Source organism: Phycodurus eques, chromosome 7 (genome assembly GCF_024500275.1).
Source record: "Phycodurus eques isolate BA_2022a chromosome 7, UOR_Pequ_1.1, whole genome shotgun sequence".
Taxonomy (NCBI): Eukaryota; Metazoa; Chordata; class Actinopteri; order Syngnathiformes; family Syngnathidae; genus Phycodurus; species Phycodurus eques.
The window spans coordinates 13,435,304-13,448,601 of record NC_084531.1 but is presented as its reverse complement, the minus strand read 5'-3'; the positions used below and the strand labels follow the sequence as shown (position 1 = coordinate 13,448,601).

General features: G+C 44.8%; 1 protein-coding gene across 3 annotated transcripts in view; it reads right to left on the bottom strand.

Annotated features, from left to right (window-relative positions):
* cux1b (cut-like homeobox 1b) overlaps nt 1–7,905 on the bottom strand; it is a 121,262-nt gene extending 113,357 nt beyond the window's left edge. For all 3 annotated transcript variants that reach the window (XM_061682726.1, XM_061682723.1, XM_061682724.1), the window contains exon 1: nt 7,816–7,905. In XM_061682726.1, coding sequence (XP_061538710.1) covers nt 7,816–7,878 — 63 coding nt within the window. In that variant the 5' untranslated portion in view covers nt 7,879–7,905. The remainder of the gene's footprint in view (nt 1–7,815) is intronic.
* Between the last annotated feature and the right edge of the window lie 5,393 nt (nt 7,906–13,298).

Sequence of the window (13,298 nt, the reverse complement as noted above, 5' to 3'; positions counted from 1 at the left end):
TTTTTGTTAAATTGGCTTAAACTGGGCATAGCTGACACTCCACTCTGTAGCAGTAAGTTGAAACGAAGGAGCAGGGAAAGAAAGAGTCCAAGGTGACGTCACGACTTCCACCGAGATATGAGGATAAGTCTTGTCAGTCTCTCGTTCCTCTCGGGAATGTACAGTAAAAGCTCTGAAAGAGTCAAACCAAAGTAAACCGAGTGACAGACACCAAAAACCTGCCATGCACTCGCCCTACTCTCTGACTCATGCTAAGTCGCCAACACCCACCAAGCACACAGTGCGAGCTCAGTCCCAATGCCAGGTTTTGTCACTGGGCAGAGGGCTGCTTGGCTACAGTAAAACCATGACGTGATGCCCCCCCCACCCCCAACACACACGCACACGGACACACACACACCTTCAATGCTCCCCCAGCCTGTGCAGCAACAGTAGGGGTAAAAATATCCTGACCAGTGCCTTCAGACAACCAACTCATAAATTAACACTAAAAGTCCTGCAGACAACAACAACAGCAGGCCGGTCGTTGAGAGATTTAAACCACTTGGGTTGCCGCCGACCGCCGCACTGAGATCATCTTACCGAAGCCTTGACTAAATTTACCCGACGCAAGCTGGAGAATAAGAATGAACTCCAGATCACTTTTTAGCAAAGTTAGTACAAAGGTGCCCACAAATAGAGAAAACAGACGAGAACTCCAAGGCCGAACAATTGATTGTAAACCTTGAATCATACCCACCTACTACATAAGTCTAGCTTTTACTTGGGGTGGGCACACAATATTACTAAATTTCCTTGACTTTCAACCATTGAAATGTAATTTTTTTTTAAAGGGGGTGGGGGGGGGGACAATCTCTGAATGTTCCGAATTGGGCTGCAGCAATCATATTTTGGGAATTTAATTCTACAGATTATCAGCGATAAAAAATTATTCAGCATTACTAAACAAAATAATGTGTGGGGTCGTTATCCTCACGTTTTACTGTGACTTTGAGTGTGTATGGCTTTAAACGGTGGGGAATGGCCTGGTGAATGGAGTGGGCATCAACGGATGAGAGTCTAGAGTTGGCTGGCTGACTTGTTGAGTGACTCGGCGAGAGTTGTAGACATCAGCAGCTCGTGTATGAATGTGCTTATTACGTGTTTGTTTTCTTACCTTTGTTCAATAAAGTAATTAAAAGTGCAGCAACAGCTGTGTCTATCATTGACCCCCTGCGAGGGCATTACAACGGATTCTAACTAGCGATGGTAGGCTATATTAAAATAGCTAACATCCATACATTATGGTGAGTTGGCCATCATAGACGTGCTGTTGTGGTACACGTTGCACTTTATCGTCCTTATTAAGTGTAAAATGATCCCAAACGTTGGCCATTCTGTGTCTTTTACGGAATCTTTCCCCCTGGCTCGCCACCATCGCACCAATCTATTTCTACACGGAGCGATGCTTGTGACTGCAGTAACGGAAAGTAGTAATGGAAAAATGATCCCTGCAATGCTTCAAGGCAGAGATTTTGCTTTTACTTTTTTTGTAATCGATTTGATCAAATTATTTGATAAATCATTGCAGCCCTAATTCCGAACTCCCGTTTCAATCATGTACTTCCAGGAGGAATTGTGCATAGAAAAAATAAGCTTAAATGAATGTCGCTCAACTTCTCATAGCTAGTTAAACTGTGTCACCAGCTTCCGGGCAGACAAGATTAATCAACCCACATTAATCAATCGGTTCCGCACAATTAAAAAAACCTTAAAAATTACTTAATTGTTTATCACGGCCATCCTTAGTTTTTACTAAGATTGATTGAGGAAAATGCCCTGGTCTCACGATGTTATGTTGCGCTTATAAAGAGTGGCTGGTATAGGAAGCAATACTTCCAATACATTTATGGGAGCGCCACCCATCACTGTTTGAAGAATTCTCACTAACATTACAATATTAATATAATGCTGTCTCGAAATGAAGGTTTGCGACCAGCTAAGGGTTACTGCGTCAACAAATGGTGAAATAAATACAATAGAATTGCTACCGAGGCAGATAACCAGATAACTAGCATGACTAACATCTGTTGGTTTCCGCTCTGTTACTTCGCAAAGGGGATAAGAGCGGAGAAGTAGCTACTGATTTTCTGAGAAATAAGTACTTTTACTGTTGTATTCATTTTGATTTTATTTACAAAAATTCAATTGTTTATTGTCTTTTTATGTTTAGGAATGCATCTACGGAGCGTGTTCAAAAAGATATTTACCCAAACATTTAAAAATAATACATTTTGGAGCTTTAATTACAATACCGTAATACCGTGAAAGTGCAATATTTTTGCTCTCAGTTATCATACCATAATTTCCTTTACTGTCTACCACTGACAAATTATTATTTCTTAAAAGGATAGGAAAACTTCTTTCTAAACTCCTGTTTCAATATTGTACTGCTCACAGGACTTTTGCCACAGAAGAAAAAAGTCTAAGTGGATATAGCTCAACATATCATAGCTAGCTAACTGCGTCACGAGCTTCAGGACAGACAAGCTTAATCGACCCATATTAATCAATCGGTTCCGCACAATTGAAAAAAATCTTAGCGATCACTTAATTATCATGGCCTTCCAAGATAAATTGAGGAAAATCTCCTGGTCTTGCAATGTTAATAGAAGTAGCTGCGCACTAAAACGTATGGTAAATGCTTCTTCTTCGGCACAAACCCCCACAAACGAATAAGTAAGGTTTGCCTAATCCTGCTATAATAAACAGATGTCTATGGAGGTAACAAAGTTCCAGACTGGATAGGAGAGATGAATGCCATTAGACCTAATAAATCGCACACAACTAAAGTTCTGTTTCCAATTTTCCAAGGCTACGCAGAAAAATCTGAAGCATACTGACACCTCATATCTTATTAGGGCTTGCCAATAATGAAGCACAATCTCCCATTGCTCCCAAGTAATGACACAATGTTCCCAGAAAACTGCGTGACTGGGTCAAATAAACAAGAAGGTGGGGGTAAAAAAAACAACAATAGGAGAGAAGACTGATGAGCTTCTCTAAAGAAACTCCACTCTGTAATGTGGTGGACAGGGATTAGTTGTTAAAACCTCCTCTATCTGTAATTCACAGTCGTCCTACCGTCATCTCTGAATCACCGATCCATTTTGCAAGTATGCAAGACTTGCTCAAAGCATCGCTGTTGCTCCCATTTGTGTTTCAAGTGGTGGAGGGACCGAGGGCATAAAGGAAGGGGGTAAAGTCAAACCAGGAGAAAAAATACTGCACACAGAAAAGACAACAGCTCATGACGCTGTTTCAAAGCACACTTTGTCCTGTAACAACCACCTAGCTGGTTCCTCACGGGGAGGGGGGTGATCAAGTAAGATTTTAATGAACATCAGCAGCTGGAGCCTGAGGAATAGACTGTGATGCCTTAAAGCGGCTGACATCTCGGTTGGGTTGGATTTTCATCATCAAAAGAACAATGCACACCAAAACTGTGCGTTAAGACGAAACGGGCTGCAAAGACTTCCGTGAGGATGAAACTGCACATATGAAGCACGCTCAATAATACACATACATAAAATACAGACATACATAGATACACCATTATTACAATAATAGTAATGTTGCACCATTCCAATCATAACCTCTTAAGTCACATTTAAGAATTTCATAAAAACACATAACTACCAAGTGTTTCTAGATGGCATTAGCAACAGAAACGTGAATTTTATGTTTTCATGTGTACGTTTGTTTTTAATTATGTATCTTGTGTTTTCATATGTACGTTTAAATTTTCCATCCATCCATTTTCCGAGCCGCTTATCCTCATAAGGGTCGCGGGACTGCTGGAGCCTATCCCAGCTATCTTCAGGCAGGAGGCGGGGTACACCCTGAACTGGTGGCCAGCCAATCGCAGCGTTTACATTTTTTTATTTTTAAATGGAGTTGTTTTGAAAGTCTCTGTGTGATTGAGGACTGTCCTATAATTATGTTCATCTTAGCTTGTAATGACATTGATCTTGAGCTTGAATGTCGATCTTTTACTATAAAATGAGCATACTTCATAAATCGATGGCGAGACTCCCCCCCCCCCCCCCGACTTTGAACTTTGTGTATAGATGAGACCAGTTAAAATACACATTTGTTTGTGATCGACTCAAAACCAAGGTTCTCCTCAATTGTTTTTTTGTTTGTTTTCTTTTTACTTACAACAAATTAACAGTGATAGATTATAGTCTTCAAAATAAACGCAGTTTAAAGTGGCAGTAAGGCCCTTGAAGAACAGAAAAATGTGATGTTCTAAAACATGTTTAAATTTTTTGTTAAACTACACGCTTTTAATAGAACATGCAAGTGAATTTCATGTCAAAAAGTCAGAATCATCATAAAGCAGACAGACGAGGTTTTTGATTGGACAGCGATGCATTCCGGAGTCTTGGGAAGTTGCGAACATCCCACTTGGAAGTTCTGAGGTCCGACCTCAAAGCGTTCTAGTTAAAAGTAAACAACAAATGTGCAGTTGGCCTTAATAGGCATGTCCTTTAGCGGTACATTACAGTCAATTATGTTGAAAACCACTAAATATGTTGACAACAAACTTTGCCTTGTCCACCCACATTTTTTCATAGAGAGGTTACAGTGACGTCGAGGATGTGAGAACTGTAATCTAGTAGCAACGGAAATGAAAGTTGACTCGATTAAGAATTCTAACAATTATGTGAGATAAATACTGTACAGGGGGTCCTCGCTTTACGATGGAGTCCCATTTGTATGGTGGCAGCATAAGATGAATTTGTTCTCAAACTGAAAAACGCCAAAATATCATCACTAACCTATGTGACATAACCCAAATCTGTACATTATGTCAGAATGCTAAGCGATCACTAACCTATGTTGACAAAGTAGTACATTCATAATTACAGTAAATATTTGAATGAAAAAACGCTTCTAGGCCATATAAACAATCTAATGACAAAACAGCATGACGGGAGCCGAGCGTGCCTGAGCAAGCCCGAATTTAGAGTTGCATGTCTTCAGTGCAGTTCAACGTTGCAACTTGGCGGGCAGCCCAAAGGTCTACTGAACGATATGCAGCGTAAATAAGAGAAAGAAGAAGAGGCAAAGAAGGTCCCTAACTGAGCTCCAGTAATAGTTTCCACAGAGCAGAGAGAATATATGCCTGTGATTACCGTTGTATGCTCTGCTTGTATGTGTTGCTGCTCCTTGTGTGTTAAAGTACAACATTTAAAATTACTGTTACAGTTATGCTAATATAAGTTAGTCGGTCTATGGCATTTTGCATTTTATGTTAAGCGAGCTGGCTATTGTTAAGACAAAATTATATGGTTTGGGTGCATCGAGCATGCGAGTCGGACTTCCAGCTGCATGGACTTTCTCTGGTCATAGGTGGGAAGATTTCCAACTTCCCAGCTTCCTGGAATGTAGTATACAGGAGGTCCTTGGTTTACGATAGTCCTGACATACCACTTTTGAGGTTAACTAGTTTGCACAGTGACATGAGACTACGTGGCCACACAGCACAAGAAGGTTTACTGTTTTTCATTTTGTTTTGTATTTATGGCCTAAAAGTCTCATTCAAATATTATAGTTTCGACTTAACAAGTGAGTTATCATAGGTCAGTGATAGACTACAGTGCCATTCCGACCCAAGTACAAATTCAGGTTAAATCACTACCAGCATAGAAACAACTCTGTGCTCAGGCCTCGAGAACATCATCATCACATCAATTGTGGAAAGTTGACATGATTATTCTGCTTAATACAACTTTTGTAAACCGAGGTCCACCAGTAATTGATATTTTTTGGGTGTGACGTCAGATATCCTCATCACAGTTAGGTTAAAGGATATTGAGTTTGCAAGAAGGACTTCTAGCAAAATTCCTTTGCATTTTTCCCAGGCATAGGTGGGATATTTCCCAGTTGCCAGTATCCTCTACAATGTGCAGAAAAATGCAGCCGAATGTGGACTTTCTCTTGCGGGCTTTTTTGGAGCCCGCAAGAGAAAGCCTCTTGGTGGGAGTGCGAGTAAATAAGATGTCATCAATAATAGACAGTGAATGTTCTGAGGAGTTCTGCACACACACACCAGCTCTGACTGATTCCTATCCCGCAGACAGGCCTGCCAAGCGCCAGCCTTTTTGCACACGCTCAGATTCACTGTCCTGACTAATCGCTTGTGATAGGGGCCTTTGCCATAATTACCCAGGGCCTTATCACAAACTTATGCGATGCATTTTTCATGTCCTGGCTGTTGGCGCTGCCTTCACTGTCCATGCTGGCAGTTCATCGACGAAGGGAGGGGGATGAGGGGGGGAAAAAAAGGACTGATCCCGCACAAATTCACACAGCAGTTCAAACAGGGAGAAATGGGTGAGAGCGGGGTGAAGGGCCAGAGAGGAGAGAGGGGAGGAAAAAATAAAAATGGAGGAGGGGAGGGTGGCAGGGAGAGACTGGATGGCGAACAGGAAGGGGGAGGGAGACAGATAACGAGGCACATTTTTTTACATAATGCATGAACAAGGGGGCAGGGGTAGGATCAAATAAATAGGAGAAGTGGAGCCTTGATGATGTGGCATAAGTGCAACACAAAGGCCGCCGGGAAGACTTGTTCACTGTCCTTTTGTCTACGCGTTCGTCGTGACCCAAATTAAAGTTTTGATCCGGAGCAAATTTGAGGGAAAACAAGTGTTTAGCCTAGATAACGCCATCTTATGTTAATGACCCGAGTGGGCTACTTCTAATAGTCATCAAGTTGAAGTCCAGCATGGGCACGTTCATGTTAAATGCCACAAGAAGGGGGAGGGGGGCACACACTCACATACACACGCACAACAGTGCCATTGTCTCGGTGTCTTGTGATAGGTCAAACCGGCTCGCATATACACACAGGCCGCCGTTCACACGCGCACACTGGGCCCAATATTCGGCCCCGATTCCGCTGGCACGAGCACGTCGGGATTAGAGGCGCACGCACGATTTCAGGAGTTCATGGTATAAAGACAGAAAAAGCAACACGGTCACGCTCCCCCTCGTGTATGGGAAAGCATTCTTTGAATTACGTTTGTAAGCATTTGTAAGCGTTTGTAGCATTATTTGAATTAAGTTTGTCAAAAAGAAAAAGTGTGTTCATGGTCGTTAAAATAAAATAACAGTCGACCTAACCACCACTTGGCGTCAAACTGCCCCCAAGCCGCTAGCCGAAGAGCTCGCTAACACGTCAAGTAAACTTGCTCATTAGCTTACAAATACCACGTAAGAAGAGGTGAGTTGTTGTGTGTAGCGGCCACGTCGGGTGCCCGCACAGCGCCACCGTGTAACGAGTGCCACTTGGTGTTTACCCACCCCCTCCACCCCCTCCCGGCCGAGGTAGCCACCTCGCGGCTAAGCCGTCGGGCTAACTACGGCTACTAAAAGTTGAACAACACGCGATATAAAAAGGTGGCGAAGGCGAAAAAGCTTCCCCGTACTAACCGACGTCGGTCGGTAGTGGTGGCCTGGGGGAGGGGGGGTTAGTGAGATGGGGGGGGGGGGGGGGGGGCTTTGTTATTTCCCCGCATCCCGACGGCGTCGTCCCCGCCGGTACCCGGTCGCAATGGTCCGATCGATGTGGAATTGAACAAAGAGGATCAATTTCTGATCAGCGAGAGGAGCCACTTTCATCAATGCGAGGGGGAGCTCTCCGGGCTCTCTACCCCCCTTCCGTGAACCAGGCGGCGGCGGAACAAAAACACACATTAAAGCCACCGGGGAGAGAAGCGCGAGGCTTCCGCGACCCGAGCGAGCCGAAAGTGAGCGTCCACTGACCTGTAGTTGTTGTAAGTCAAAGCGCTTCCAATATTGAAACATCGATCCTGCATTGGCCGCCATCTTGAGACATATTGAGACAGGAATGAGATGCTGATAGAGCGCGCGGGGGTTGGAGTTCAGTGGAGGGGAGCTGGCGCTCGGAACACCCGGACTGGATTCTACCCACGCCTCGCCTGGATTACGGCTGCCAGTGGAACGGAGTCACCCGGCGGCTGTGTCGCTTTAATAACGCCATTATAATAGCATTTGATCAATACGCGGAATTCGCAGGTAAATACCAAACGGGGATTAAATTACATCCTGTTTTTTTTTTTCCTTTTTTAATCAAACTGAGATAGCGCCCACTGTGGTCGTTGTATTATTCAGCAGTTTGTAATAAGATTATGATGACGAGGGAAGATCACACAAAAATAAAGTCAGCGGCTGCTTTGAAGGCCAATGGCTTGTTTGGAAGTGTGCCAATTATTTTATTATTTTTTTATTATTTTTTTTTAGCGACAAATAGACATCCTTTAGCTAAATAAGATCTACAGTGTATATATATCATTTCAATATTTACTGTAATTACGACTTTGCTACTGAGTTATTGTAGGTTAGTGATAGACTACCACGTTTTGACATTGTACAATTTCGCAAAACTATTCCACCATTCTGAAAAAGAAAAAAAGAAAAAAGACGTTTCTGGCCTATTTTGGGGGGTGGTCAAGCAGCCTTAAATTGAGTAGCACCCTTAACATTTGTTTACTATTTTTCAAAGTATTCACAAAAATGGATTTCTGTTCATGTGTTTTACATGTACATTGCATTGAATTTCATATAAAAGTCTCAAAAAGAAAGTCCAAGGTGCATTTTTTGGTATCTTTAGTACTCACTATAGGGTTGTTGTTTGCTCCAGAAAACAAGGCACATTGTTAATGTGTATGTAGAGGTGCCGCTGTATCAACAGTTCCCCCAGAAATTAGTACAGTTACAATATATTTGTTTTAAAAATCCAGTGCCTTTCTCTTTTGCCGTGACTCAACATTTAAATGACCTTTACCAGATTCTACTTTTTAGTCACAGATTTTCCAAAGAAGTCTTGTGCTTCTCTTTCATAAATGTGGGAATGAAACTGTGTTAAAATGAGCAAAATGTATGTCCAATGTATCTTGCCTGGCCAGTAGCTCAGCAGCTAGAATCGCCCCTGCTGTAGAATGATATTAGACCGAGAGAAAGATTGCAAATGGCACCTAACCCCAACGATGGAGGGGGGGGGGGGGGGGGGGGGGTTACTGTATAGACAGACGGATAGATTCTGGGCCTGTTTGGATTCTGGATTTTGCTTTGGAACGTTCCTTTCTGGTCCGAGCTGAGTGAGATGACCCAGAAATACTTGGAGGAAAGGTTGTTCGAATTGTTAAAATGGTCAGGAAAGGTGCCTCGATGTAACCTTTAACCTCCTGACCAACCTTTACGAAAGGAAAGGAGCTATGTTGTCTATAATCCTTCACAGCAGCACTATTTGAAGCAACAGGCCACCGACCGTTTTTCGAGACACTCGAGAATTTTACACTAGAGACATGCGACAGCAATAGTCGCCGGGAAGTCAAATTCAATTGAAACAGTGCTTTCTTTTCCGATGTTCGAAAGGGAGCAGCTATTCATCTCGCCTAGGCCCAATGATGTTTTCCACAGTTTCAGGAAATGTGGTATAAAGGTTAGGAGATCTGACTTTCAGAAGAGGCCGTCATCATCAGGGGTGCCACAAGAAATTGTCCAATTTCACTTCATTTGTCTTATTATCTTTTACTTTTTTCATCTATCTTTGCAAGCGATGTATAGTGGAAGGCAGAACAATTCAATGCTCTTCCATTAGATAACAGAAGGTACAATAAAGCTGTGTATCCATCTGTTGGGTTGAGCTAGTATCCACAATGTCAATGTCAAATCAGTAAGTACTATGCTCACTTTACAATAATATAATCAAATAGCACTCAAAATAGCATTTGCAAACCAAAGACTGCCCATATATTAGCAGATAAACCAGTACAAGTCATGACTGCAGCGGAGAGGGCGCAGGGCTGGGGGGTGGGGGACGTCTGTGTGCATATTATTATGTCGCTGCTGTCGAACTGACCTCGAGCTACACAGTTGACCCCTGGCTGCTCCCGAGGCGTCACTCCTGCTGACCGCACCTTCACCGGATGGTAAAGAATTCTTAATTACGTGCTATGTATGCACAATCTTGTGTCCAAAGGAATAGCTATCCCTTTCAACACTTTTCTTCCTATGAGGGCCTAATTTTATGAAAACATGATTATTATTTGTTTTAGAGTTAGAGCCCAGATCAAATGCTCTCATGAACCGTATATGGTCCACGTGCCGTAGGTTGTGCACATGGATAGCCACTAGCTGCTCTGCTTTATCATTGTAAAATCTCTGCTGTTCGTATTGGGTTTTTTTTGTTTTGTTTTTTGTGCGTGTCAAGGGTGCTGTGAGGTCTGTCTGGGTGAAATTCTTTCTTCATAAGCCAGAGAGAGCTCGCAGTCTAGCTATCGGCTCCATCTTCAACAAAAATATACAAATTGAGATTTATTTTTGTTTCCCAAAAGCGATTGTGCTTCATTCACCCCAATAAAAATAACACAGAGAATGTGCCATAGATAATGCCCCTCTTTCACTGCACCTTTTTTGTTTTGTAGCCGTTTATGCCCCCTTCCGTATGAATGGTGCTCATTGCTTCAATAACTGAAGTAGCCCAACATATCTTTGCCTTATTTTATACATCATTTCAATACATCATTTAGTTTTTTTTCCTTTCACTGACCATCAGAATAGCTATTAACCATATGTAAAATGAGTAGCCCGTTGAAAAGAACCACCAAAATAATAATTAAAGGTGCAAACAGTGACTAAGGGGCCCTTGCATCCCCTTTTTTCATGACGAGTCCTCGTAATGATCATGAAAATTTGATGCTCACAAAAGATGGCTTCACAATTTGGCATCACCCATCTGTCTACGATATCTGCTTTCAATTGCGGCTCGTTTTGGGAAATTCCCTCGTCGTCAAAGTTCGAGCCCTGCAATTCACTTCAAACCAAAGTGGCAGACTTCCTGTTCAATTTCAGACCCAGGTCCCTGAGATGTTTTCATGTGTTCAGTTATGATAGCAATGCCCATTAAATTCTGTGTCAGTTGGTGAAACTGGTGTTGGGGGTAATCTTTTTCCTACTTTCCAGGCTTCTTTCATGGAATTTGTCTCCAAAATGGCTGCTTCAAACCAAAATGTCAGACTTACTGTTTAGTTTCAGGCAGAGGTCCTTGAAACGTTATTGTGCATCCTGTTATGATAGACAAGTCCACCCAGTTTCGTGTTGACCGGTGAAACTGGTGTCAAGGGCAATTTTATTTCCCAGCTTTCCATGTCTTTTTTTCATGGAATTCACCCTCAAAATGGCTCCTTCAACCTAAAATAGTAGACTTCCTTCAATTTCAGGCATAGGTCCTTGAGAATATTCTATGGGTCCTGTTATGATAGACATTCCCAATGATTCCAAGAGGGCCTACTAATAATGTAAATAATATAATAGTAGTAGCACGTCAAGTCATGATACTTATATAGCCCTTAATCATACAAGATCATACAGGCCCACTGTTCACAAAAAATCAACGACATCCCCTGGTAAGTCCCGCATCCGGGCTACAAAAAACTCAGAGAAAACCCATCCATCCATCCATCTTCTACCGCTTATCCGAGGTCGGGTCGCGGGGGCAGTAGCTTTAGCAGGGACGCCCAGACTTCCCTTTCCCCAGCCCCTTCATCCATCTCTTCCGGGGGGATCCCGAGGCGTTCCCAGGCCAGCCGAAGGATGTAGTCTCTCCAGCGTGTCCTGGGTCGTCCCCGGGGTCTCCTCCCTGAGGGACGTGCGTCGCCGGCTCTAGCGCCACCGGCTCCGGCAAGTGGAGTAAAGAAACCCCCAGGAGGACGAGGAAAGTTGCGGCCACTAGGCTTTGATTCCGGTCGTACAGGGACCGAACAGCCCGTATCAGGGGGTTCGGTACCCCATACTCCCGAAGCACCCCCCACAGGACCACCCGAGGGACACGGTCGAACGCCTTCTCCAAGTCCACAAAACACATGTAGACTGGTTGGGCGAACTCCCATGCACCCTCGAGGACCCTGCCAAGGGTGTACAGCTGGTCCACTGTTCCACGGCCAGGACGAAAACCACACGGCTCCTCCTGAATCTGGGATTCAACTTCCCGATGTACCCTCCTCTCCAGGACCCCTGAATAGACCTTACCAGGGAGGCTGAGGAGTGTGATCCCCCTGTAGTTGGAACACACCCTCTGGTCCCCCTTCTTAAAAAGGGGGACCAGAGGCTTCTTAAAAAGGGGGACCACCACCCCAGTCTGCCAATCCAGAGGCACTGTCCCCGATGTCCAAGCGATGCTGCAGAGGCGTGTCAACCAGGACAGCCCTACAACATCCAGAGCCTTGAGGAACTCCGGGCGAATCTCATCCACCCCTGGGGCCTCGCCACCGAGGAGCTTTTTAACCACCTCGGTGACCTCAACCCCAGAGATAGGAGAGCCCGCCTCAGAGAACCCAGACTCTGCTCCCTCATAGGAAGGCGTGTCGGTGGAATTGAGGAGGTCTTCGAAGTATTCTCCCCACCGGCTCACAACGTCCCGAGTCAAGGTCAGCAGCGCCCCATCCCCACTATACACAGCGTTGATGGTGCACTGCTTTCCCCTCCTGAGACGTCGGATGGTGGACCAGAATTTCCTCGAAGCCGTCCGGAAGTCTTTCTCCATGGCCTCTCCGAACTCCTCCCATGCCCGAGTTTTTGCTTCAGCGACCACCAAAGCTGCATTCCGCTTGGCCCGCCGGTACCCATCAGCTGCCTCAGGAGTCCCACAGGCCAAAAAGGCCCGATAGGACTCCTTCTTCAGCTTGACGGCATCCCTCACCGTTGGTATCCACCAACGGGTTTGGGGATTGCCGCCACGACAGGCACCGACCCCCTTACGGCCACAGCTCCGGTCGGCCGCCTCAGCAATGGAGGCGCGGAACATGGTCCACTCGGACTCGATGTCCCCCGCCTCCCCCGGAACATGAGCAAAGTTCTGTCGGAGGTGGGAGTTGAAACTCCTCCTGACAGGGGATTCCGCCAGATGTTCCCAGCGGACCCTCACAATACGTTTGGGCCTGCCACGTCGGACCGGCATCTTCCCCCACCATCGGAGCCAACTCACCACCAGGTGGTGAACAGTTGACGGCTCCGCCCCTCTCTTTACCCGAGTGTCCAAGACATGCGGCCGCAAGTCCGATGGCACGACCACAAAGTCGATCATCAAACTGTGACCTAGGGTGTCCTGGTGCCAAGTGCACGTGTGGACACCCTTATGCTTGAACATGGTGTTCGTTATGGACAATCTGTGACGAGCACAGAAGTCCAATAACAGAACACCGCTCAGGTTCTGAATGGGGGGCCGG